General features: G+C 57.3%; 1 protein-coding gene across 1 annotated transcript; it reads right to left on the bottom strand.

Annotated features, from left to right (window-relative positions):
* Nucleotides 1-383: 383 nt before the first annotated feature.
* Nucleotides 384-21,233, bottom strand: PLCB3 (phospholipase C beta 3). The gene is given in 33 exon segments (XM_020968221.1): nt 384-1,285; nt 1,372-1,458; nt 1,597-1,654; nt 2,462-2,484; nt 2,486-2,552; nt 2,646-2,722; nt 3,771-3,912; nt 4,767-4,947; nt 5,123-5,158; nt 5,467-5,614; nt 7,171-7,262; nt 7,554-7,658; nt 7,866-7,965; nt 8,189-8,350; nt 8,439-8,593; nt 8,689-8,813; nt 9,075-9,159; nt 9,278-9,374; nt 9,487-9,557; nt 9,643-9,726; nt 10,116-10,302; nt 10,398-10,482; nt 10,563-10,803; nt 13,782-13,928; nt 14,556-14,722; nt 16,094-16,194; nt 16,301-16,376; nt 16,550-16,603; nt 16,813-16,892; nt 17,192-17,332; nt 17,514-17,582; nt 18,230-18,307; nt 20,933-21,233. Coding segments are annotated over 33 exon segments (3,666 nt in total). The 5' UTR covers nt 21,032-21,233; the 3' UTR covers nt 384-1,039.
* Nucleotides 21,234-23,348: the final 2,115 nt, after the last annotated feature.

Here is a 23,348-nt window from a genome sequence, read left to right as displayed (position 1 = left end):
AGGGACAAGGGGACACACAGCATCCCAGCTTTCCAAGATCTGCTCCGCACAGGTACCAGCTAGAAGATAAGGTCCTGTGCCTCAGGGGACACACCCTAGGACTTGTTTGTAGCAATGTAGCTAGGTCCCGGCCTTTGCCTGGGGTGGCCAGGCCTTGAAGGTTGGGTTGGAATGCAGGAGGGGAAGGGCATTCCAACTGTGCCTGGGGACAGTCCTGAGGAGACAGAGGGGACACCTAGAGGTACAGGACTAGAGGGGACCTCAGAATCATCTCATCCATGCAACCCTTTCTTCTGGAAGTGAGTGACCCGGCCTGGATAAGGCTCCTGAGATCTGCCAGATCCCCACCCTCACCCAATCCCAGAGCACACAGGCGCAGGTGGTACAGGCCTTGGAATCCACTTTTATTGACATAAAAACCAAAAACAAGCAGAAGGTAAGAGACAGAAACTGATGCTTCTGATCCCCAAAGCTGGGGAGGACATGTGCCCCCAAACCAGCCCCACCCTCCTGGCCCCCAAAACACAAAGGCCTCTTGGGTCTGGGGAGCACAGTGTGGGGAGGGGGACACTTCCAACCCCCTACCCTACCCCAGCCCCTCCAAAATTAGTATGGTCAAGGGGAGGAGCATTCCTGCCTCTGGAGTGTGGACATCAAGTGAAGGGGGCGGGGGCAGGCTCCATTTTAATCCCTTCTCTCCTCACCCCCCCAGCTGATCCTTGGCCCTGGGCAGGACAGGGCCCACTCTTGTTCTCAGCTCTAGGGAGGGGGCCAGGGAACACAGGAATGCACAGACACACACATATACACACACATACAGACACACATACACACACGCCTGCACAGTCATGCACACACATGCACACACACAGACACAGGCACATACCAGATGGGACTGGAGAGGGTTCAGGAGGAGGGTTAGTGGGGATTTCTTGCCCTCCTGAATTTAAAAAAATAAAAAATTTAAAAAAAAAATATAAAGTTTTAAAAACCAGTTTAGTGTCTTCCCTTTCTGCTCTCGCCCCCGCCCGTTCTGGGCTCAGAGCTGGGTGTTTTCCTCTTGCCTCTCCCTCCCCAGAGCGTGCCCATTGCTGGTGCTGCCCCCCAGGGCGTGCCCGTTGCTAGCTCTCCCCAGTGCGTGCCCGTTGCCGGTGCCCAAGCTGGACCCATCGTGGGTGGCCAGGCCGTCCTCGTCCACACGCAGCTCACCCCACAGACTCTGCTGGATCTCCTGAGGCAGCCGTGCCCGCTGGGCCTGGCACTCCTGGGCCAGCTGGGATGCCGCCTGCAAGGGACACGCCCCATCAGGGCCTGGACACCGAGGCCCCTGCCCAGATGGCCCTCCTCTCCCGGGCCTCCCCAACCCTTCACCTTAGGCTCTTCCTCGTCCAGCTGTTGCTGGACCAGCTGCTGTCCGGCCACCACCCGCTCCTGGCGCTGCTTCTGGGCCTCCTCCAGCTACAGGGTGAGCAGGGGCAGGGGTCAGCAGGGGCCGGGTGTCCAGCAGGTCCAGGGACACCCGCAGTGGGGGAGGCAAGGTGGGTGCCAGCATCAGGACGCCCCCTCCCCAGGGACTGGCAGGGGTCTAAGCCTCACCCTTCGGATGGAGTTGACGGATTCTGTGATATGTCGCCGGTTAATCTCCGTTAGCTCCCTGTGGAGGGAAAGGTGATGGGGGTTCAGCCCCCTTCCTCCCCACTGAGTCCCCTTCACCCACCTCTCACAATATCGCCAAGCCTTGCAGGCATTTCTGGGGTGCTTGTCATGGAGCAGTGAGGAACGTTGAGGTCCTCTAACCCAATCCACTCTGAGGCCCAGGAGAGGGCAGTGATGTCGCAGTCACTAGGCAGCTGGGCGGCTCAGTGAGTAGAGAGAACACTGGGCTTAAGAGTCCAAACCCAGTCCGAGACCTCTGCTACCTGTGTGACCCTGGGCAAGTCACTTAACCCGTTTGCCTCAGTTTTCTCATCTGTAAAATGAGGGCAATAACAGTCCCTACCTCCTGGGATGGCTGTGAGGAGGGCCTTTAGCCAATGCTGGTTTCCTTCATGAGGTCATGGATTTTGAGCTAAAAGGGACCTCCGAGACCCTTGCATCTACCTCTGTCACTTTATGAAGGAAGAAAGGAAGGTTTGGAGACGAGGCCGGAGGCAGTGTGAGTGGCAGGGCCAGGATTTGAACCAGACCAGCCTTCTTGCCACAGTAGCAAGGTTAGGTACACTGGATAGAGCACCAGGCCTGGAGTCAGGAAGACCTGAATTCAAATCCTGCCCCAGACACTTCACTAACCAGGTGACCCCGTGTGCCTCAGTTTCCTCATCTGTAAAACGAGCTGAAGAAGGAAATGGTAAACCACTCCAGCATCTCTGCCAAGAAACCCCCAAATGGGGTTCCCAGAGTGTGATCTGGCTGAACAGCAAAACAAAGCCCCACCCTGCCCCGCCCTACCCCACCCGCTTACGCCTCCTTCTTGTGCTTCTCCCGGGGTCTTGGCCTCAGAAATGCTATTGTGTCTCTTCCGGTCCAGGATCTTCTGCAGCTCCTTCTTCTCCCTGGTTTGGGGAGGGTCGTCAGGCTGCAGAGCCAGCAGCAGAGGGGGAATGCATGCTGTGCCCTGCTGTGCCCTCCCGTGCTCTCCCACTCACTTTTCACTGGTCTCCTTCAGTTTCTTCAACTGAGCCACGTGTGTTTCAAGGACAATCTCTCGAAGGCGATGCTGGGCCTGTCCACGGCAGAGTCAAGAGGAGAGACGTGGACTGAGTGGCTGGGCAAGGCCTTCGCAGCTGCCTCGATGGCGAACCCCCTCACTGACCTCCAAAGTGGGCTCCCCCGCACTCCTCTCAGGGGTTTCCTTTTCCTCCCCCACCTCTCTCAGGGAAGCCTCACCTGCTTCAGGGGCAGTCAGGTGTGTCTCAGCTTCACCTTTCTCAGGCATTTTCTCTCTCCTCCCCACATGTCCCTTTCACCTGTCTCAGGCATCTCACCCTTCACTTTTCTCTCTCTCTCTCTCTCTTTTTTATATTTTTATTTAAAGTTATAAGTTTCAAATTCTATCCTCCCTCCCTTTCCTCCTCCCTTCCCCCCTCCCTGAATACATTCTAATTAATTTAAAACAACTGATTGTTATCAGGAAAGATGTTAATACAGCAAATAAAACTAGAAAAAAACTATTGAAAAATAAATATCATGATTTAATAAGTACTATAAAAATGGGTTTCTTCCATTCGGAACAATACATTTACAACTAGATTGCCAGTGGGTACCTCAAGCTTAGTATGTCCATAACAAGAATAATTATCTCCTTTCTTTCCCTTCCCTCTAATTTTGATCGCTGAAAACTCACTGGATATCTTGGGGTTTACAGGCTGGATTTTTTTTCTTTTTTAAATTTATTTATTTGTAGTATTCAATATTCACTTCCATAAGATTTTGAGTTTCAAGTTTTCTCCCCTCCCCAGACGTTGTACAATCTGGTATAGGCTCTACTTTTACATTCACGTTAAGCACATTTTCCCATTAGTCATGATGTAGAGAAGAATTAGAACTAATGGGAGGAACCACAAGAATGAAGCAATAAAACAAAACAACAAAGGAAAAGGAGAAAAAACAGTCTGCTTCCATCTGCATTCAGACTCCAGTTCTTTCTCAGAGTGTGGGACCCTTCACCTGTCTCAGGTGTTTCCCCCCCAACCTGTCCCTTTCACCTGTCTCAGGTGTGTGGAACCCTTTCACCTGTCTCAGGTATTTTCTCCCCCACCTGTCCCTTTCACCTGTCTCAGGTGTTCCTGACGACGTTCTGCCTCCACATCAGCCTGGGCCTCCCTCAAATCCAACAGACTTTGAAGCTGTTTCTTCTGTAGCTCCCGGTATTTCCTCATCTCTTCCTCCTCTTCCTCATCCAGCACTCCACTCCTGTGCACAGAGACCCCCTGACTGTATCTGGACAGGAGGACTCGGTGTCCTGACAGCCACAGCCCCACCCCACTGCCTGGCCCCTTTGACCCATGGCCCAGCCCTGCTCACATTTCCATCCACTGGGCCCACATTCTCTGCCAGGCCTGACAAAAGTGGGACACCCTTCCTACCTCTCTGGACCTCCCTGGGGGGAGATATCCAATATTGGAGGCCCTTGACCTGTACCACTCACTGAGGGAACTGTCCCAGAACCTCAGAGCTGGAGCAGCTCTCAGCCAGTCCAACCTGAGCTGGAACAGAATCCCTTTCTTGAGCCTCGACAAGCAACAGGTAGTCATATACCTCCAGCGATGAGGACTCACTACCTTCCAAGGCAGCCCCATCCACTTATGGACACCTCCAACCATCAGGCTCTCTCTCGCTCTCTCTCTGACACACACACAAACACACACAAACACACACACACACACACACCCCAAAACCTTTCTCCACCAGGAAATATGTCCCCACTTCTTTCCCTAGACCCTCCCATGGCACAGACTCCAGACCCTTCCCCATCCCCTCTCAACACTCCCCGGTTTACCCAAGCCCTTCCCAGAATGCAGTGCCCAGAGCCAAACACTGAACTCTGGAAGTGGCCTGCTCAGGACAGAGGACAGCAGGACCAATCCCTCCCTCATTCTGGACACTGAGGTTCCAGGAGGGAGGCAGTTCACTCTCTGCCCTGGGAGTCAGACCCCTCTGCTACTCCTTATTAGATGTGTGACCTTGGACAAGTCCTCTCCTCTCCGGGCCTCAGTCTTCCCACCTGTAGAATGGCCTGATGGCCTCGAGTGTCCCAAGACCCTTACTTGCGCCTCTTTTCCATTTCCCCCCGATGCTGGGCCAGGTGGCCAAGGAGCCGCCGCGTATGTGCTGCTGCCTTTCGCTGGTGCTTCTTCTGCAGCTCTCGCAGGTCGCGTTCCTGCCGGCTGTGAAGCTTCCCCAGGGACTTGTGGGCCTGCAGCTCCACCAGGGGGATCACGGACACCTCTGAAACCCAGGGCCAGGAAGGAGGATGTCAGAGCTGGAGCCACAAGAAGCACGCTCCCCTCCCCAGGGCTCACAGACCACACAGGCTGATGGGTGATGTCGGGGAGAGGGAGGGATCTGAGGATGGGCACCTGGACCCATCCCAGCCCTCCCCAAGGCTTCCCCTGTGCCTTACCTCCCAGGATGCTGGCAATAAGCTCATCACACTGACCTGGGGAGAAGAGGACAATGATCTCTGGTGGGAGCTTGTTATACAAGCATCCACCACCTTACCGGGCCTTCAACCCCCACCTTACAGATGGGGAAACTGAGGCCTGGGGAGGTGGGGGCAGAGCCGGAGCTGGGAGGACTCTGAATACAGCAGGCCACCCAGTTCACTAGTGCTCAGCGCACTGAGCAGCTGGTGCCCATGACCAAGGGGAGGACACCTCCCCCTCCCCCCAGGTCCTGCCACCTTCTTCCCCTCCCCCCAGCACCACAGGTCCTGCAGACCTAGCTGTCTCCCCATCGCCCCCGTACCTGGTCTGCTCATGGAAGGGCTGGTGGGTGAGGTAGATGAGCCCGGAGGCCGGGAGGCTCCAGAGTCCAAGGAGCTTTGTACAGAGCCTGTGGACAGCTGCGGTCCGAGTGGTCGAGCAGGCAACTCCTCTGGGCTCTCAGGAGCAGCCTACAGGGAGGAGAAATTCATCTTCTAAAAACAAGCCCAGGGCCCGTCTTCACAGGCTTCTGAAGGGGGCGGGGCTGGCCGTGTCTGTGCCCTCACTTGCATGCTGGCATCGTAGCTGGACTGTAAGTTCCCTGAGGGCAGGCACTGTATCTCCACAGTGCTTAATTTAGCACGTTGCCTGGCACATGGTAGGTGCTTAATAAAGGCCTGCCTAGGAAGCATGTCAGGCAGCTTTGCTAATCTGCTATTTTACTGTGTCACCTGGAGGAGAGGGTGGAAAACGAAGCATGATGCCTTTTGGCAAGACAGGTGGTGGACTACAGGTGCAGAATGAGGCATACACCCTTGGACCAGCCGAGATGTTGCTCTTCCTTTGGATAACTGTACTGGTGTTGTAAGAGAGTTCTACTGGGGCATGTTTATGGGGGAGAGGGGAGAGGAGGAAGTGATTACACATGTACAAATCTTTTTTTTTTTAATTTTGAAGCAATTGGGGTTAAGTGACATGCCCAGGGTCACACAGCCAGCAGAATCTGAGGTCATACTTGAACTCAGGTCTTGCTGATCCACTGCACAGCTAGCTGTCCCCGAATATGTCTCAGACATAGCTGTTCTGCTCCTTCCTCTTCACCCCCTTTGCTTCAGCCCACGTGGCCCCGAATTCTCCTTCAAGGCCTCTGTCCTCCCCCCCCCCCGCCCCGTAGAATGGAAGGGCCTGCAGGGAAGGGAACACTGTCACTTCTTATTAGCCTCAGCATAAGATTAGTCAACGTTTGTCGAGAAGCTAAATTCTAAGCAACTTAAAAACCAAGTCCACTTGAACCTGGGTTCAAGGCTTGCCTCCAACACCTGGCTGTAGCCCTGGGGGAAACTGCTCAGCCCGTCAGGGGCCCAGGCATCTCCCTAAGCAGACTGGCACTGCTGATCTGCATTACCCCAGTACAATCACAGCCCAGTAAAAACCAATGAAACCTGACCCTTATCAAGGAACTAATAACGTTTTCCAAGAGCAGAGCATGGGTCCCTTCTCTCAGCAGAGAGTGGGGGACTACTAGGGCAGAATGCTGCATACACAATTGGTGTCTTTGCTTAACTGTTCTTTGTTTAAAAGGAGAATTTGAATGGAGGCAGGAGCCCCGAAATGTCTGTGATGTAAAAAAGAAAGGCTTTGATAAAGCTCCTTTTTAAAATGACATATCTGTTAAATTGATTGGCTGGATGTAATTTCCCTGCGTCTCTGGTGGGGTATGGGTGGCACAGTGCAGCTGGGGAAGCAACACAGCAGGTCCGGGAAGATAAGAGGTAATACAGGCCCGATTGTCTCTCAAGCACCTGGCCAATGTTTGCTTTGGGGCAATGGAACCCGCCCACGGCCACTAATGGGTCCGGCTGACACCCTCCTCCACAGCACAAAAGTGATTGTCAGGACTGGGAGGGACTTTGGAACACAGACTGATTGCAGGGAGGAGCCGTGGAACAGGAGGGAGGAGTGGCGCCCAGAGCTAAGCTCGCTACTTCCCCTCCAGTCCCGGAGGCACTAAGATGACTGTGCTCACCTCGCTCTCGCCAATCAGTGCGGCCAGCTGCTTTGACCTCTGGTCCATGAGGCTCACATGCTTGATGGGGTTGAACAAAGCCTCGGCATAGTCTTGGGGAGGGGAAAGGGGAGATTCACATACCAAGCCAACATCTCCACCTCCCTCCTTCCATCCCAGGTCGTGGGTCACTCTTAGAAAAGGATTTTGGGCAACGCCTACTACACATCCCTCATTTTGCGGATGGGGAAACTGAGGCTGGCACTGTGGCCTTCCCAAGGTTAAGTGGGGGGGAAGGGCCAGAGCCAAGACTCGGGCCCAGCTCCCGTACTCTCCTGCAGCGTTCTCATCCCCACACATCTCTCTGGCCTCCTTCCCTCACCCCTCCCCTCCTGGGCCCTCACCCTGGTGATCGTCAGGGATGTAGTCAGAAGCCTCCGTGTAGATGAGCAGGGCAGGCAGGCACAGGGGCTGGTTGGCCTCATTCCTTAGGCAGATGTAATGGTACCCTGTGTGGAGTCAGGAAGCGGGGAGGGGCCGAGGCAAAGGTGGAGACCAGCAGGGAAGGGGAGGCGGGTACCACCCTCCTCCCCCATGTCCCTGCTGGTCTGATTCCTGAGGACCCCCTCTCTTACCCCTGTCCTTGGAGCCAACCCCCCCACACTCGGGCTGAGGGAGAAAGGAAGGAAAGGAAGGGCCAGTCTGGCAAGCCTCACCTGAGCGGACGGCACAGACCGGCAGGATGCGGTGCCCTACAAACTTGCCCCCTTCCTCGAAGGCGGCAATACGGAGGGAGGCCAGTGTGGGCAGTACCACCTAGGGAGGGCGAGAGTTCAGTGGCTGTGAGGGGGCCAGCACGAACTGAGCCCTCCCAGAAGCTAGGGCCTGGGAGAAGGTGGTTTGACCCACAGCTTTCTGGAACGTCCACTTCATTTCTGAAACTAGACTGGAAGCACCCCGAGGGCAGGCAGAGGCTGCTCCATGTCACTCACCTTGTCCCCAGAGCACCTGGTACGGCCCCGGGCCCGTGAACACCCACCTTGGGGAAGTCAAAGGGCTCTTCGTCCCACACCGGGTTAAAGGAGTTGCCCTGGGAGGCCCGGGTGCGGTATTTGCGCCGTGTGTCTGCAGGAAGGCCGAAGAGATCCACCTCCACGTAGATGCCCACCTTCCTGTCCGACAGAAACTGGCCCGAGATCACCTGGAAGAGCCGGGGGGCGGGGCATGACGGCGCCAGCCGGCCCCGCCCCCACCCCGGGCCGCCCCCGCCCCCCCGGCAGACGGCCAACCTTGACCCGAAGAGCGTTGGCCACGATGCCGTCCACGATGCCCTCCGTGAACGGGTCGAAGGACTTGTCCTGGCGCCGCATGAACTCGGGCTTGAGCAGGTAGCCGCTGCGCCCATTGTACTCAAACACGCCGGCGTTCAGCTGCATCGGGAGGTCTGGGGGAGGCAGAGGGCACACGGCTGGCCGTCAGCACGTCAGCACGAGGCCTGGCCGGGCAGCGGAGCCTCGGGGGGGCCCCGGGCTGGCTTACCGAGGGTCTGGAAATTGAGGGCGACGAGCTGACAGCCCGCGTTCCAGAACAGCTGCGGCATGTAGTTGGACGAGTCCACGCGGGTGCCTTTGGGGTAGATGCGGCTGAGCTGCTGCTTATTGTATCTGACGGAGGCGGTCACGGGCCACACTCTCCAGAAGGCACTTCAAGCCCTCCCCTGGGACCCACGCCACACTCGCCCCGCCTGGCGCCGAGCGGCTGCTCGCCGCCTGCCATGCCATGTTCTCAGGCCCCTCCCACGCCATGGTCTCAAGCCCCTCCCAGCTCCACCACGCCCATTCTGGGTTCTGATCCCCTCTCAGCTGATGTTCTAGGTTGCTAGCTCCCTCGCTCCCAGCCTCCCCTCCTCTCGTGTGGGTGGATACTCCACAAATTCCATGGGGCTTTTGGTGAGCTGCTCCAGGGCCTTGGTCTCCACAAAGGACGACATCTCGTAACACTTATTTCGCTCTGTGGGGTGGGGAGAGCCGCATTAGAGCTGCGGGTGAGGGCGAGGGCCAGTGTCCCTTCCTCGGGCCCCCACGCCCGCCGCCCAGCCTGGGGTGTCCCCGGCCCCGCCCCCACTCACTCCGGGCCGCCTCGAAGGACTTGAATTTGACGGGCTCGACGTAATTGACAAGGGTGGACATCTCCTCCGTGGCGTTCACCTCGCTGCTGGCCGTGCCCTGGAACACCCCCAAACCAAACCTCGACTTCCATCCCAGGACCCCCAGTCTCCCCTCCCCCGCCCACCGTGTCCCCGTCCCTTCCCCCGCCCTCCCACCTCCTGAGCTTGACCTCGTCTGTTGAGGTCTTCTTGGGGTCGGCCTGCTCTTCCTCCTCCTCCTCCTCACTTTCAGCCTCTCGGTCTGTGGGGAGGAACAAGGATTGCAGCCCCTTCTCCTCCGCCTCCACCACCTCGAGCCCTTCCCTCTCGCCTACCCCTCCTCTCACCAATGGATTTTCGGGGCTCAGGACTGCAGCCCAGATGGTCCTCTCCACTGCTCAGGGTTGAGCAGCCCTCAGAGCTGGGGGAGCCTGGGGTTGGGGGAAGGGCAGAGACACAAGCCTCCAGCTCACACACCACATCTGCTTGCCAAGTGTGGCCCCGGCATCGGTGGAATGCTGAGGCGTGACCCTCGGGCCGGACTAAGAGGGGGTCCGAGGGCCAACGAATGACAGAGCACTAGAGGATGAGGTGAGAGGCCAGAGAGAGAAGGCGGCCAGCGGCCAGGAGTTGGGTGAGGTCAGAACCTATATCCATCTGTGACGAAGGACGGGGTGGGGGGGGGAGTGTGATCGCACCCAATTGTGGGAAGAGCAGGAAGACCCCAGGGACTTGGTCTGCTGAGGTGGTCGTAGGTCAGGGGTCATGCACAGGCAGGAAGAAAGGGCTCTCAGTGACGGTGGACTGGGTGGGGTCATACCAAGCTGCGGGGAAGGGGGCTCAGTGACCACGGAACTCTCGCTCAGGGCCGAGTTACTCTGCTCCAAGGGCCGCTTGCGCACCGAGCCGTCTGAGGGGTTCAGGGGCGGGCGATGACGCTTTTTATTCTTCACGAGGATTCTGCCCATCAGGTCCTGAGGGCTGGGCAGGGGCACTCCCGGGGCCAGCTGGGGGAGGAGGGCACGGGTCTGGTGAGAGGCAGACGAGAGCCCCCGGCCCTGCCCGCCTCCCCACATCTCCCCAAGCCCCCAGCAGCCCCTACCGGGTACTTATCCAGCGGATCTATGAGCAGCGCCTCCCCAAAGATGGTGCGGCAATACTCGGCCATCTTGGCCTGCTGCTTCGCCCTGGTTGAGGGGAAAACAGAGGGCAGGGGTCAAGGGGCACACACCGCAAGCGCCCGGAGCCCTGTGCAGAGGAAACTCACGAGTCCACGTGGTTCTCGAAAGAGAGGATGACGGGGAAGGGCGAGGTCTTGAAGGCTGTCTCCGCGATGGCCTCCAACACGTCACGCAGCGGCACCTCTGTGGTCATGGTGAAGCCGTGGGTGATGAAAGGCTCCTCCTCTGGGGGCCGGCCCTTCCACACGTCCAGCTCCACGCAGCGGCAGCCCCAAAGCAGCGCCTGCCGGTACATCTCCACCGACGAGGTCCCTGCCAGCTGCCCCGCTGTGGGAAAGGTCTGGGGTCAGCATGGGGAGATGTTCACCCCACTGCGCTTGGCTTTCCTGAAGCCCAGGGAGCACGTTAGCACCTGGGGTCTCATTCATCTTAGCCTTATGCGCGTGAATCCCATCCCCAGTGGGCTGGAGACCATCCATGGGAACCAACATGGTGTTTGGGCAGTCCAGGCCCCATCCCTCTCACATGACCAGCCCGCCCCCCTTCTGCTCAAACATGGCAGCTTCATCCCTTCCACCGACACTTGTTCATATCATCAGTGAAACCTTACTGGCTCCCACCATGCCCTTCTCCATTACCCCTTGGGTCACCCAAAATTGGTTCTTCAGAGACAGCGGTGTTCGGATTTACAGCCGTACCATATCAGCAGAACATTTGTGTGAAAACGATAACTGTTTGTTTTTACCAGAGAGCATCCTGGGATGGTTGAAAGTACCCTTCTGCTTCCCAAATAGCTAACGTTTGTGTTGTCCACATTATCTCGTTTAATCTTCTCAACAACCCTATAAGGTAAGTGCTATCATGCCATTGTACAGATGGGGAAAGTGAGGCTGACAGAAATCAAGTCCTACTTAGAATTACAGCCTGAGGTAGGACTTGAACTCAGGTCTTCCTGACTCCATGTCCATGTGCCCCCTAGCTGCTGAGTGCAACCCAGCCTTCTCTATTCCTCCTTTTCGATTCTGGGCCTCTCCTGTTCACTGTCCATCTGTACAGCCTGCCCCAGAGAGCTCAACGGTCCAGCCATCCCCTTCCATGACATAGTCTAGATAACAGACATTTCTCATCCACTTGGCTTTTGCTATATGGATTGTTAAGTCAACATCCTTTGATTGATCTCGTGTTCCGTGGGACTCGCTGACGTTAGCACGCCAGCACTTCCAATCCAGAGCGTCTTGGTCTTCAGCTTAACACCTTCCACAGCAGTGACCAGCCCCTTTGGCGAAGGCCTACCTGTTTCACGCCTCCCTTGGCATTACCAAGCGGAGGTCCTGACTGCAAACCCAAGGAATCTTGCAAGATCTTACGTGTGCATGAGACTTCCGGTGGAAGGAAGGCGTTGAAGGCTGAGTTTCGCTCTACTAAGCCAAATGCCTCCTCAAAATCAATGAACAAAGCGGGTCTCCTGTTCTCCACTCCATGCATTCAACTGCAGGATTGCAAAGATGGCGGCTGCTGCAGAAAGCATTCGGGGGAGCCTGTGTCTTTCTTCTGTTTTCATCAAGGACACCCTCTCTACGTGGACAGAACGTTATCACAGAGATGAGCTAGCAGGGGGATGGGCCAGCCTTTATTGACGTCCATAACTGGCCTTTCCAAGTACTACTTTTCATTCCCCCATGCCCCATACTTTGGCATCCTGCCCTTCACGAAATATCTTGTAAAATGATCTCTTAATGGCTTCAAGACTGTGTGGTCTATAGAACAGATTTCTCCTCCATAGTCTGGTTCAGATGCTCATCTTAATACTACCTCTTGAATGTCATTACAGTGTCTTTCCATAATCCATCCCAAAGAGAGTGTGAGGGCCCAAATATGGTGGTTCTGTTATTCTGATTATGACGAGAGGTGACAGAAGCCTGGGCAAATATGTTCCATGTCCCGCCTATTTGTCGTCCTTCTACCGGTCCAAGCTACTTCTTGAAATGATGGGGATTCGTCGGGTCTTGCGTCAAGTTTTCTCAGACCTAATTTCTTGCATTCCCTGCTTTTGGGTCTGTCAAGAGGCCGTGGTGCTCACAGCCTTACAAACCAGCTTTTCTCTAAACTAGTACTTGCCCTCGTCTGCCATCTCTCTGCTTGGTAAAGAGGTCAAGTACTTGAAGACCAAAGGAGATATCTGTGAAGTGCTTAGCTCAGTGCCTGGCATGTACTGGGTGCCTACTAAATGCTTATGAACTTTGATGGGAGACAGTAATACAAAAGAAAAAGTGATCATGCTACATCGACAGAAGGTTTCCGGGGTAGTCTACAGCCTCGCGGACACCTCCACTTTTTCAACCTGATCCCCGTTTTCCATCACTGCATGTGAGTGACCCAGCATTGGTCCAGATGGCCTTGGTTTGGAGAATCCTGTCTCCTCTGTAGGATTTCTCTGTCTCCCCATGCTCTAACACCAAAGCTGGCCCGTTCACATGCCACAGTTTTGTTCCCTCTGCTCTTCTGGCTGACATCCACCCTTCGTGCGCCGGACGAGATGCCCAAGCGTCCCACGTGAGGCTCTTTCTGGTTACCTTTGGGAACCCTGGGAAGCCAAAGGTGCCTATCCCTTTGTTTGTCCCCATAGGGAGCTCACAGGAGCCTCCCTCACGTCCAGGGACAACTTTCATCATCAGTCAGTGGACAAACATTTCACATTTGGAAGAGAGTGAGCCTAGACCCATGACTTCCCTGATAACAGTGAAAACCCAGGGGAGGAAAGTCCTTTTACCCATCCTGGCTGGAAGCTTCTCTGCCCCTTCAAGTGGGATTCTTTGTGTCCTGGACCCCCTGGGCAGGACCCCTTCTCAGAATCATCTTGTTAAATACATAGAATTACAAAGGAAACCAATCACATTAAAACCCAATGGTCAAAATATTAAAGACAATTTACGAACCCCTCTGATCAAGGACTCAGGTTAAGAACTCTATCTGCAGAGCTTCCTGGCCACAGAGAGGATACCCAGGCTCCCACAGCCAGCAGGTATTAGGGACAGGCCTTGAGCCCTGGTCCTCCTGGCTTTTGGAGAGGTTCTGCCTCTTACAACAGCTGGGGTCAAGTTCAGAAACAGTAACCACACTGGTAAAACCACCAACTACTCTCATTCCCACAGAGCCCTCCCCCCCACCCCACCAGTGAACAAAGGCAGTGCTGTATCCATTTTAGAGATGAGGCGTCTGAGGCCCGACGTGACCCTCAGACTGGGCTGCTCAGGAGGGTCAGTGCTGGGGGGCGGGGTTGGGGGGGGGCCCGACCTGGGAGGTACCTGTGAGGTAGGTGTTGTGGGAGGAATTGATGAAGTAGGAGCTCAGGGGCTGGGTCATGTCACTGCTCAGGTCCAGGGTCTCTGGCGGCAGGATGCTGTTTTCCTCCCCACCCAGGTAGCGGCTAAAGCCTTCCATGGACATCTGGTCTGGGGGGGAGGCCAGAGGAGAAGGGGTCAGGTCAGAGCCCTACAGGCCCCCTTCGTCCCCCCGCCAGGGTAGTGGGCAAGTGACTCCATAGCCACACAGAGAAGTGACTGGGATTTGGGGCTCCCAGCTCCCAATCTGTGGCTCTCCCCACCATACTGCACAGGGCAGGAATCAGCGAACGTCAGGGAAGGTCAGGGCTGGAGGGATCTCAGAACATGGAAGGTCAGCGCTGGAAGGATCTTAGAACATGGAAGGTCAGGGCTGGGAGGGCCTTAGAACATGGAAGGTCACGGCTGGGAGGGATCTTAGAACATGGAAGGTCAGGGCTGGGAGGGCCTTAGAACATGGAAGGTCACGGCTGGGAGGGATCTTAGAACATGGAAGGTCGGGGCTGGGAGGGCCTTAGAACACAGAATGTCAAGAGATGAAAAAGGCTTCAGAACATACAATTTCAATGCTACGAATGCTGATCTAAGACCATCAGAACTGGCAGGGGCTATGGAGACCACCTAGTCCAGGCCCCTATTTTGTGACTCGCCTAACGTCACCATACCAGGACCTGGGGTGCCTGTGAAGGCCACATGCGCCCTCCATCGCCCCACAAGCCCAGGGGCCGCGGTCCTCACCTCGCTCCAAGAACTGCTGGTTAGGCTCATACTTCTCAATGAGCAGGCGGGCCTGGGCCGGGCGAAGTGGCGGGTACAGGACCTCGTTCAGCCGGGGGTCTCGCTGCTTCTGGTTGACAAAGTCCAGGAGCTGCTCTAAGGTCAGGTATGGCTTCCCCTTAGCACCACTTGAGGGGGGCAGAGAGAGAGTCATGGCAGGTCAGGCCCCATTCGGGTCCAGAGCGCTGTGGCCGCAGAGGCCTCCTCCTCCTCCTCAGGCCCACACTTGGTCTCAGAATTCCTCCCAACCTTCAAATCCAGTCTAATTTCACCAGAGCCTTGAACATCTGCTCCCTGGGCATCCTCTGCCCTCTCACATCACCTGTAGGGCCCTGGCATCTAGAGCTGGGGTTCTCTGCCTGGGCTCCCTCCTTCAGTATAACTGGCTCCCTTGGTTACCCCATGCAATTCTTTTCATGCATCCCTAGAAGGGGTCTCTAGGTTTTGCCAGGGTGCAAAAAAAGGTTTGAGAGCCCTTGCTCCCATCTGCTGGGCAGCCGTGGCCAAGCTGCTCTGCCTCTGGCCAAAGTATCTTCATCTGTGAAATGGGGATTTTCTATCTCTAACTCCCTACCTCAGGAATGCCCCCTGTCCACCCTATGAGAGCCCCATAAAAGCAAGAGCGTCTGTTCTTCGGTTCGTGGGTGCCTTCGGAAGCATTGCAGAGTTGTGGATAGGAGAATGGGTTTGGAGCCAGAAGACCTTAGTTCGGGTCCTGCCTGACCCACCCTGGGCAAGTCCTTTCACCACAAAGTGCCCCAGCCAGTGCTCTCAGACTGTGCTGAGTGTGAGGCTGATTAAACCTCAGATCTGGCAAAAAATAAAAACGTTAAAAAAAAGAAAGAAATTCTCTCTACCCTAAAACTAGGCCATGGTCTCCTGGAAGGCGGAGCCCCTGTCTATATTATCTCAGCTCCAGCCTAGGACAATGGGCTGCAAGAAGAAGGTAATAATCAGAGCTGACAGTCACTCGGGGCAGTGGGGTGGCACAGTGGATAGAGAGCCAGGCCTGGAATCAGGAAGACTGGGGTTCAAATTCAGCCCCAGATGCTCACTAGCTGAATGAGCCTGGGCAACTCACTCAGCCCTGTTTGCCTCAGTTTCCTCATCTGTCAGATGAGCTGGAGAAGGAAATGCCAAACCTCTCCAGTGTCTCTGCCATGAAAACCCCAAACGGGGCACGGAGAGTCAGACAGGACAGAACACCAACCACAAATGTAAATATCTGTGAATTGCTTGTGCAGATCAATGAGTACGGTGGGCACCGAGCCCTCCTGGTGCTGGGCGGAGAGGACAGGTGGGGGAGGGGAGAAGGACCGATCCTGTTTTACGGAGCCTGCCTGGTCCCTGTTTTCAAGAATCTCAATGTGTGCAAAAAGTAATCAGATAATGGCTCTAAAGAGGGAGACCCTTTCATTTTACAAACAAGGCAACGGAGGCCCAGCAGCCTATTCAGGGAGGGGTCTCCTGCCCCCTGCGGTCCCCTGCCCTCTTCTCACATCTCCAGCAGGATCTTGTCTATGTCGGGCCGGAGACACAGTTTATTCAGGAATCTCTCAAAGATCTCCAGGGAGAACTCGTCTGGCCGGATTGACTCGCTCTGCGGGGAGGGGGGAGGGAGGAAGGGTGAGCAGGGAAGCCCGGGGAGGCCGAGGGGCCAGGCCCCCCTCTGCCTCCACCCGAACCCCCTCCCTCTCCCCACGTACCCTGTTAAAATTGAGGCCGCAGGACTCCAGTGCCGTCTCAACTCGCTTCTTGTCAGCAGAGAACATTTTAAGGATGCTGGGGGTGAGGAGTGTGGAGTCAGACAAGGGGGCGAGAAGGGGGTGCCGCTGGGGTCAAGGGGCTCAAAGGTCACCAAGGGTGAAGGCAGACCTCTCGCTGTGGTACAAAGTGGTGGTGGTTCTGGGGGACGATTCCTCCCCCCCCCCCCCTCCCCCCAGAACAGTTCTCACTTTTTGACTGGGATTCGCCCATCCTGATTCACCTGAAGTTTTAACTTGGTGTACCTAGAACAACAAGGGAGGCAGAAAAGCCTTGTCTCGGGGAGCCCCAGTGGAGCCCCGGGGATGCCGGGGGCCCACCCCTTACCTTTTCTCCCTTCTCCCACCCTGGGGACCCCCCTTCCCTCTCATTCTGGCTCCCCCTTGCACATTCCCCAGACGTTCCGGCCCGCACCCCAGCTAGCGGGAGCCCCCTCTCCCCAGCCCCAGCTCACGCTTTTCGAAGGAAGGTGTTCCGGGAGGCGTTCTGGGCCAGGATATTCATGGCCAACTTGAATAGCTCATCTGCCCAAATCTGGTGGGAACAGAGAAGAGGCTGAGGAGGGAGTGAGGGCGGGGGCACTGCCTCCCACCAAGAGTCCTTCCCCCTTAGCTTTCACAGGAGCTCAGATCCCAAAATCCTGACTGTTTTACAAATGAGGAGACTGAGGCCCAGAAAGCTCCCACACCTTGGCCAAAGTCCCAAAGACAGGCCAGAGCAGGGCTCATACTGGAAGCCAGATCCTCTGGCTCCTGGCTCCAGGCTCCTTTCTACCGGACTTGCTGTCCCACCCAAGCACCCCTCCCAGGTCCCTCCCTAGGACCACTCCCCACCTTGGCAATATCTTCTTGCACAGCCATGAAGTTGAGGAAAGTAGTGTTTACAGGGTCAGGGCCAGCCACTATGGTCACCAGCTTGTCCTCTGGCCTCGTCTCAGGACCTCCGAAACCTAGGATTTCCCGGATCTTGGGGTCCTGTAAGAGTCAGAGTCTGAGCGCCAGCCTTCTTGGGCACGCAGCCTTTACCCCACTCCCTCCTCCCCCTTCCCAGCCCATCTCAGAGCCAGCACTGGGGCTCTGCATGTTGCCAGCTTCTAATGAACGGCTGTCAAACTGGGCCAGGATCCAACAGGGGCCAGGGGATGACAGAACCCACCTTGGGCAGCCGGGCATAACGGCCTGTCCGTGTGTCCCGGATGGAGCTGATGTCCAGAGTGTCCACTTCCTAGGGAAAGCCCGAAATTGGAGGGGGGTGGGACGAGGGTAGAGGGGAAGCAGGGCGAGATGCCTTTGCACTCAGTAAGCACTTAAGAAATGCCTACTGTGTGCTGAGGGCTGGGGATCCAGAGAGAAAGAACATGTAAAGCCCCTACTCTCAAGATGCTTATGTTCTGTCCAAAGGACATGACATAGACCCAAATAAATAAACAAAATATTTGGAGAGATTCCCAGCACTGATTGTGGCAGGGGGAGCCATCTGACTCCATGAGGCAGAGAAACAAGGGGTGTCCAGGGTAGATGAGGAAGAGACAGGGGGAACAGGGAGCCCCACAAAGTCTGCTGCCGCGGGATACTAGTAGGCTAACCTGGGCCTAGACTCCGGTCTCTAAGCTCACCTCTGTGCTCAGGGGGCGGTTCTGGGTAGGAGAGGAGAGGGCTAGGATGTTTCCTGTTCAGGGGTGGGGAAGGGTGGGAGGTTACTTCCTGTCCAGCCAGGCCGTGGGAAGGGTCAGCCAGCTTAGGAGGCCTCCACCCTGAGGGCTTTGGGAATTTGGGGCAGGGGGCAAGGATCCGGGGGCTGCAGTATGGAGGAGGGGATGGAGCATCCGGGCCTGAGCCCTGGGGAGCCAAGCCCCAGAAGCTCATGCGTACCATATTGGGTCCGGTCCAGTAGAGAAAAAAGCCATTGGGGTCCACTCGGAGCGTGACCAGGTTCCGACTAGAAGCCTCCTGGACAGTAGGGAAAGAAGCCAGTGAGGGCTGGGCCACGGGGGACGGGCTGGGGACCAGACAGGGAATCTGGACCTGCCAGTAAAACCATTATAGCAACGGCCTTCAGTGACCACAGCCTGCTGCAAACACTCCTCTAGATGGCCAGAATGCCAAGCCTGGAGTCCGGAATCCATCATCATGTGTGCAAATCCGGCCTCAGACACTTCATAGCTGGTGACCCTGGCCAAGTCACTTCACCCTGCTTGTCTCACTTTCCTCACCTGTAAAACGAGCTGGAGAAGGAAACGGCAAACCATATCAACACCTTTGCCAAGAAAACCCCAGATGGGGTCATGGAGGGTCAGTCACAACTGAAACAATGGAATGACTCCCCACAGCTATGGGGCAAGGTAGGCAGTGCCAGCTTACAGAGAAGGCTCAGAGGTTAAGGGTCTTGCCCGGAGTCACACAAGCCAGTTGGGGTCTAAATTGATCTTCACAACAACCCCTGTGGGGCAGATGCTAATGCTGCCCCCATTTTACAGATGGGGAAACTGAGGCTCACTGGAAATAAAGTGACTTGCCCAGGGTTACCAAGCTAGCAATCACTCGAGCCAGAATTTCCAGGTCTTCCTGACCCACAAGTCCATTTCCCCCCAACACACACACCCCTTTTCTATCAAACCCTCTGGAAAGATCTGTCCCATCCAGAATTAGGCTGGAGGTCTAAGACTAACTATAAGGCTTCAGGGTGTGCTCTGACTCTAACAGCACTTCCAGGCTGCCACCGTACCTCCCCCCCCCCCCACATACACAGCTCCAGGGCCCACCCCAGTGGGGATCTGACATACCAGGGCAGCCGGGGGGGGGGGGCAGGGGGGACCACAAGTCTGAACCTGTGGGGCTTAGCAGGACAAGAGGTCACCACGAGGATTGGAGCTCCTAGCAAGGGAGCCAAGCACTCCCAGCTCCAAACCCCTGCCCCCCAGAGCTTCAGCCCTAATGCCAGGACCCTCTGCCCCACCCCACCCTTACTGCCCTTGCAGGGCAGATTTACTCAGCACTGGGGAGCTCAGACCCCCAGGGTGGAGCAGTGGGGAAGGAGCAGAGGCAGGGGAGGACGGCCAGCCTGCCAAGTGCCAGCCCGGCAGGGGATGTCCAAGACCGAGAGGCAGTAAACTCAACCCTCCCACCCACCCACTGCCCAGTGCTCGGTGACAGTGACCTCTGACCCCAGAGGAAGCAGCCTTCCCAGCAGGAGCCAATCCCAAGGAGAGACAGAGGGAGGGAGGGAGGGGGCTTTCTCAGCTCTCGCCTGGGGGAGGGGAAGCGAATAAGAGGGCCATAAGAGAACCTTTCTCCCCCAGGTGCTTTCTGTTCTCCAGGGTCCCCCAAATCCTCAGCTTTCCCCTCTTGTCCTAGAAGTCAGCCTTAATACAGTATGTGTTTGTAGAGCAAGGGGTCCCCTCGGATGGGGGCAGCCATCTCATGAGCCCGGTGACCAAGCCTCACAGACTCTTAGCGCTCCTCTTTGGCCCCCCACAGCCCCCCTTCCCCCCCAGGCTCATTCCTTGGTTCCCACTTCCTTATTTGGGTTTATCACACCAGAAGGAAAAGGAGAAACTTTTTCTAACTTTCCTGCCTGAGGCCTGCCAGGGGCAGGGTCTCCCCCAGACTCAGGGCACCCTCTCCCGTCCCCCTCCCCAGCACCTGATTCCTCTCCAAGTGTAGAGCCCCACCACACCTGTTACCTCTGGCCACACCCCCCGGCCCCCTCCCTCTGCTCTCCTGGCCACCCAAAGCTGTATCAAGCTCCCCCAGCCCCACCCAGCCGGAAAGGAAAAGGGAATCCTGCCAGGCCTCCGGCCCAGCTCGGCTTGGGAGGGGACCCGAGGGCCTGGAACTGGGGCAAGGATGGGGGGCTTTGGGACACGGGGAGGAAACGGGCATGTGGGAGCAGGCCTGGGGAAGAGAAAGGGTCTCGGAGGAAAGGAGGTCCGAAGGCTGATGAGAAAAAGTCGGAATGGGGAGAAGAAGGGAAAGGAGGAAGGCGCAGAGAGAGGTAGTAGCTAGCGGGGCGCCGCGGGGAGCAGGGGGACAAGGGGAGCGGCGCGGGGCAGAGCCCCGGGGACCCCGAGTGTGAGTGTTTGGAGTGAGGACTGGAGGTGGAGATTTCGGGAGCGCCCACAGAGCGGCTGTGACTATAGAGTGGGGGGGGGTGGCGGGCAAAGACGCTGGGGAGATTTATTGGGGTTCAAAGTCTCTTCTCCAGCGAATGGGAGGTGCTAAGTCCCTGGAAGACTGCTCCGGTAGAAGTTTTGGGGGGAAAGAAGCCAAAGTCTCCCTCTTCGATTTCTAGGCGGGGAGGAAAAGGGGGGCTCTGGGGATTCTGGACAGCGGCGCCGGATGGTCCCCCGAGCTCCCGGGACTGGGGTGGGGGGAGGGAAAGTCGACGTGGGAGGAAGGCACAGAGAGGCCCCGGGGAGACGTGAGAACCGGCCGCGGGGGAGATGGGGCGGCCGGGCGCGGAGACGCAGGCGGGTGCTCGGGGTATAGAGGCCCAGGCGGGGGCCCTGGGCGGGGGCTCGGGTGCAGAGGATTAGAATTGGGGCGCAGAGGCCCGGCCCCCCGCCCCGCGCTCACCTCGTCCCACTTGATGAACTTGCTGCCCCGTCGCAAGGTCTCGGGCACGGTCGGAGGCTCCAGCTGCAGCGCGTGGACCCCGGGCCGGGCGCCGGCCATGGCTCCCCTAGGGGCCGGGGCCGGGGGCCAGGGCGGAGGGCGAGCCGCACCGGGCTGGGAGCTCGAACCCCGACGGTCCCGGTCCTGGTCCGGCTCCCCGCGCCCGAGCGCAGCGGCGGAGGCTGCGGAGAAGGAGGAGGAGGAGGAGAAGGAGGAGGAGGCAGCGCGGTCCGGGACTTTCTCCCGGGGCGGCCCGGGCAGGGCGGGGCGGGGCCCGCGGAGACCACGCCCCTCCTCTCCCCCCGCCCCCTCCGGCCCCGTTGCCTTCCCAGAACCCGGGAGTCCGGGGCTGGAACTGGGGCTGGGGCAGGAGCCCTCGCCCCCTGGCGGCCAGGCTGGGAAGGCCCGGCCCGAGGTCCAGGAGCCGGGGTCCAGGCTCTTGGGGTCCCGGCTGGGCTCTCCGCAGGCTCGCTCTGCCCTGGAAGCCCGGGGTCCTGCCCCAACCCCCAGCTCCCTGTCCCTCTTCCTCTCTCCCCTAGCCGGCCATCCCCTCTACCCCTCTATCCCTCCTCTCTCCCCCAGCTAGCCACCCCCCACCCCTTTTCTTCTCTTCCCCCGCCAGCCATCCTCCACTCCTCCTCCTCGCTCCCCCAGTCAGCCATCCCCTGCTTTTCTTCTCTCCCCCAGCCATGCCTCACCTCTCCATCCCTCCTCCTCTCCCCCGCAACCATACCCCACCCCTTTTCTTCTCACCCCCAGCCATCCATCCCCCCACCTCTTTATCCCTCCTCTCTCCCCCAGCTAGCCATCCCCAACCCTTTTTTCCCTTCCCCAGTCAGCCCCCCATCCCTCCTCCTCTCACCCCCAGCCAGCCATCCGCCCCCCCTCATCTGCAGCCCCGATCCCTCCCATGGTCGGAAGCACTTAGCTGCCTAATGGCCCTTTTCCCCCCGCAGAACCACAGAAGCCCTGGGGGTGCTGGCCCCAAAGCCCCAGCACTCAGAGCCCAGATAGTGGCTAGTCCCATGCACCCCACCCCTTTGTTTCCTTCATAAATTTGTAAATCTTTGGGTTGTGAACCAGAGGGGGGAGGTCACTTGCTCAAAGCCACACAGCAAGAAGCTGAAAGAAGATTCAAACTCAGTCTTCAGACTGCATGGCGCAGGGCTTTACACCAGGGGTGGGACACCCGGACCCCTCCAATCTCAGGCTTCCTCCCCAAGCCAACCATAGCGTTTCTGCCTCAATGATAGTTATCCTGGGGGAAGGGACACCACCCCCAAATTGACTAGCCCTGAGGCCTTGCACCCATGGGGGAGGGGGTCCCCAAACTCTGGTGACCCAGAGAAACAATGGAGTTTGAATGTGTGGGTGTGGGTGGGTGTGTCTGCAGGCATGCAAAAAGCAGCCCCCACCAGAAGACTCTCGAAGCCATTTAACCTACCGGATCCGGTGTTCCTGGCTCAGGGCTAGACACCGCCCCTGCCCTCAAGGAGCTAACCTCCAAGGAGGGAAAAAAGCCCTCCTGCAGAAAAATAAAGGGATGGGGGCGGGGAGGAGAGGGTTGGGCAGGGGGATTGTGTGGACAGCTACCACTGTAGGGGCCTCTGCCTGGAGTGTACCTGCCTGTGGGCCCCCCACCCCCGAGCCAGAGCTGGAGCTCCGAGCAGGACAACTCTAGAGGGGCTGAACACAAATTCTGTGCAGGCCACAATTTTACCTAAGGCTGGACCTAGAAACCCAGAAAGACAGGGAGGTGGGGAGAGGGGGAGGGTGGTGAGGTCTCCAGCTGCAGAAGCAACAGGAGGGCGCCAGCCTGCAAAAAGTTCGATGCTGGGGGGGAGGGGAGAGTGTAGGACTGGGTCCCTTCCCCCCACCACTTACCTTCAGGACCTTGGGCCAGTTTCTTGGCCTCCTTGGACCTCTGTTTCCTTTTCTATAAAAATTGCAATAACGATTCCTCCCATGTCTACAGTGCCTTGAGGTTTGCCAAGCCCTTTCCTAAGCACAGCCCTTGGAGAGAAGTCTTATGGCATGATTATCCCCATTTTACAGATGAGGAAATTGAGGCCATCAAAGCAAAGTGACTTGCCCCGGGTCACACAGCTAGTGTGTCTGAGGCCATATTTGAACTCCGGTCTCACTGACTCCAGGCTGGGGGCTCTGTGCACTATGGCGCCACCTAGCTGCCTCGGTTTGTGTGCTGCCTCTGAGGTATCCTGACTGTGTGACCCTGGACAAGTCACTAGCATTGAGCTGCCCGTTTACTCGGCCTGCTTCTATCGTAGCCTCAGCTGACAAACTGCCTGTTGGCTGGGCAGGACAGCCCTTCGAGTCTCATACCCAGGATGCCCCTTGGAAAGTCTGCTCTCCTTAC

This window comes from Phascolarctos cinereus, unplaced genomic scaffold (assembly GCF_003287225.1).
Source record: "Phascolarctos cinereus isolate Bilbo 61053 unplaced genomic scaffold, phaCin_HiC Scaffold_9;HRSCAF=440, whole genome shotgun sequence".
In the NCBI taxonomy this organism is placed as follows: Eukaryota; Metazoa; Chordata; class Mammalia; order Diprotodontia; family Phascolarctidae; genus Phascolarctos; species Phascolarctos cinereus.
This window is presented reverse-complemented; position numbering and strand designations above follow the sequence as displayed.